At 68.4% G+C, this 1,498-nt stretch overlaps 1 protein-coding gene across 1 annotated transcript in view; it reads left to right on the top strand.

The window, feature by feature from the left end:
- Positions 1-1,498, top strand: part of LAMA5 (laminin subunit alpha 5) — a gene marked incomplete in the record, with an annotated part of 67,947 nt that overhangs the window by 38,394 nt on the left and 28,055 nt on the right. Inside the window, 6 exon segments of the mRNA XM_014591307.1 lie at positions 1-46; positions 116-247; positions 345-482; positions 856-908; positions 1,179-1,284; positions 1,374-1,468. Coding sequence (XP_014446793.1) covers positions 1-46; positions 116-247; positions 345-482; positions 856-908; positions 1,179-1,284; positions 1,374-1,468 — 570 coding nt within the window.

Genomic DNA, 1,498 nt, shown 5'->3' with positions numbered 1-1,498 from the left:
GTGGACCGCTGCCGCGCGGGCCACCACGGGTACCCCGACTGCCGAGGTGAGCCAGGGACGGGGCAGGACGGGCCCTGCCAGTGTGGCACCAGCCTGACCCGAGCACACCCTGCAGCCTGCAGCTGTGACCCCCGGGGAGCACTGGACCAGCTCTGTGGGGCGGGCGGCTGTCGCTGTCGTCCTGGCTACGCTGGCTCCTCCTGCCAGGAGTGTGGCCCCGCTTTCCACGGCTTCCCCAACTGCGTCCGTGAGTGATGGTGATCGGGAGGAGCCTGGAGGGCGGTATCCCCCGTGGCGTGCAGTGTCCCTCCCCACGCCCACGCCCACGCCCACCTTACCTACAGCCTGCCACTGCTCTGCCGAGGGCTCCCTGCACGCAGTGTGCGACCCCCAGAGTGGGCAGTGCAGCTGCCGGCCCCGGGTGACAGGGCTGCGGTGTGACTCATGCGTGCCTGGAACCTACAACTTCCCCTCCTGCCAAGGTGAGCTCCTGGCGTCTGTGTTGGTGACGTGCAGTGCCTTCGATGGCTTTGTTCACGCCCTGTGTCTGCAGGGGTCCCTGTGTGCTCTCTGTGTGTGCATGTTCCTACACTGCACACATGAGTGTCCACGTGTGGCATGTCTGTGTGCTGTGTGTCCGCTTCGCGGTGCCCGTGCGTGCTCATGTGCGTGCATCCACATGTCATGGACTCCTGTGTCCGTGCACTGTGTGCGCCTTGTGTGTGGAGCGGGAGCAGGGTGGTGTGTGTGCTCAGGCCTGTTCACATGTGGGGCAGGGTGTGGCTTCTGGGGTCGTGAGCTCTGACGGCCTCCAGGTTTGTCACGGCGGGTGACAAGGCTGTCGTCTCCCCACAGCGGGCTCCTGCCATCCTGCTGGCCTGGCCCCAGCCAATTCCGCCCTTCCCGAGGTGAGCCAGGTCTGTCCACGGTGGCAGGGCAGTGGGCAGGCGCCCAGCTGCTCAGAGGCCGGGCGTGGAGAGACCCACACTCGCCTGCTGTTCGGTGGCCATGGCAGCCTTCGGTCCTGCTCGCTCTCCGACCAGTCTTTTGCCCCAGCTGCAAGTGACCACACACCCAGGGCGGGGGCAGGCCCCTCCCCACTGTGGGGCTGCAAGGCTGAGGGCACGTGGGCACAAGGGCAGGTACCCTCCCTGACCTGCGGCCTTGTCCTCCCCCAGGCACAGACCCCCTGTACCTGCCGGGCCCATGTGGTGGGGCCCAGCTGCGACCGCTGCAAACCCGGGTTCTGGGGGCTGAGCTCCAGCAACCCTGAAGGCTGCGCCCGTGAGTGCTCGGAGGGACTGCAGGTGCTGGGGGCCCCAGGGCACGGCCCAGGCCCCACCCGCCACTCAGGACGGCTCCATCCCCCACAGGCTGCAGCTGCGACCCCAGGGGCACGCTGGGAGGCGCTGCGGAGTGCCAGCAGGTGAGTCTGGGGCCTGGGGCGTGGGGTGTGGGGCCTGGGCAGGTGGATAGGGCCCCACCCCATCCCACTCCC

Source organism: Tupaia chinensis, unplaced genomic scaffold (assembly GCF_000334495.1).
Source record: "Tupaia chinensis unplaced genomic scaffold, TupChi_1.0 Scaffold000558_1, whole genome shotgun sequence".
NCBI lineage: Eukaryota > Metazoa > Chordata > Mammalia > Scandentia > Tupaiidae > Tupaia > Tupaia belangeri.
The sequence above is the reverse complement of the archived record's forward strand: the minus strand, read 5'-3'. Positions and strand labels throughout refer to the sequence as shown.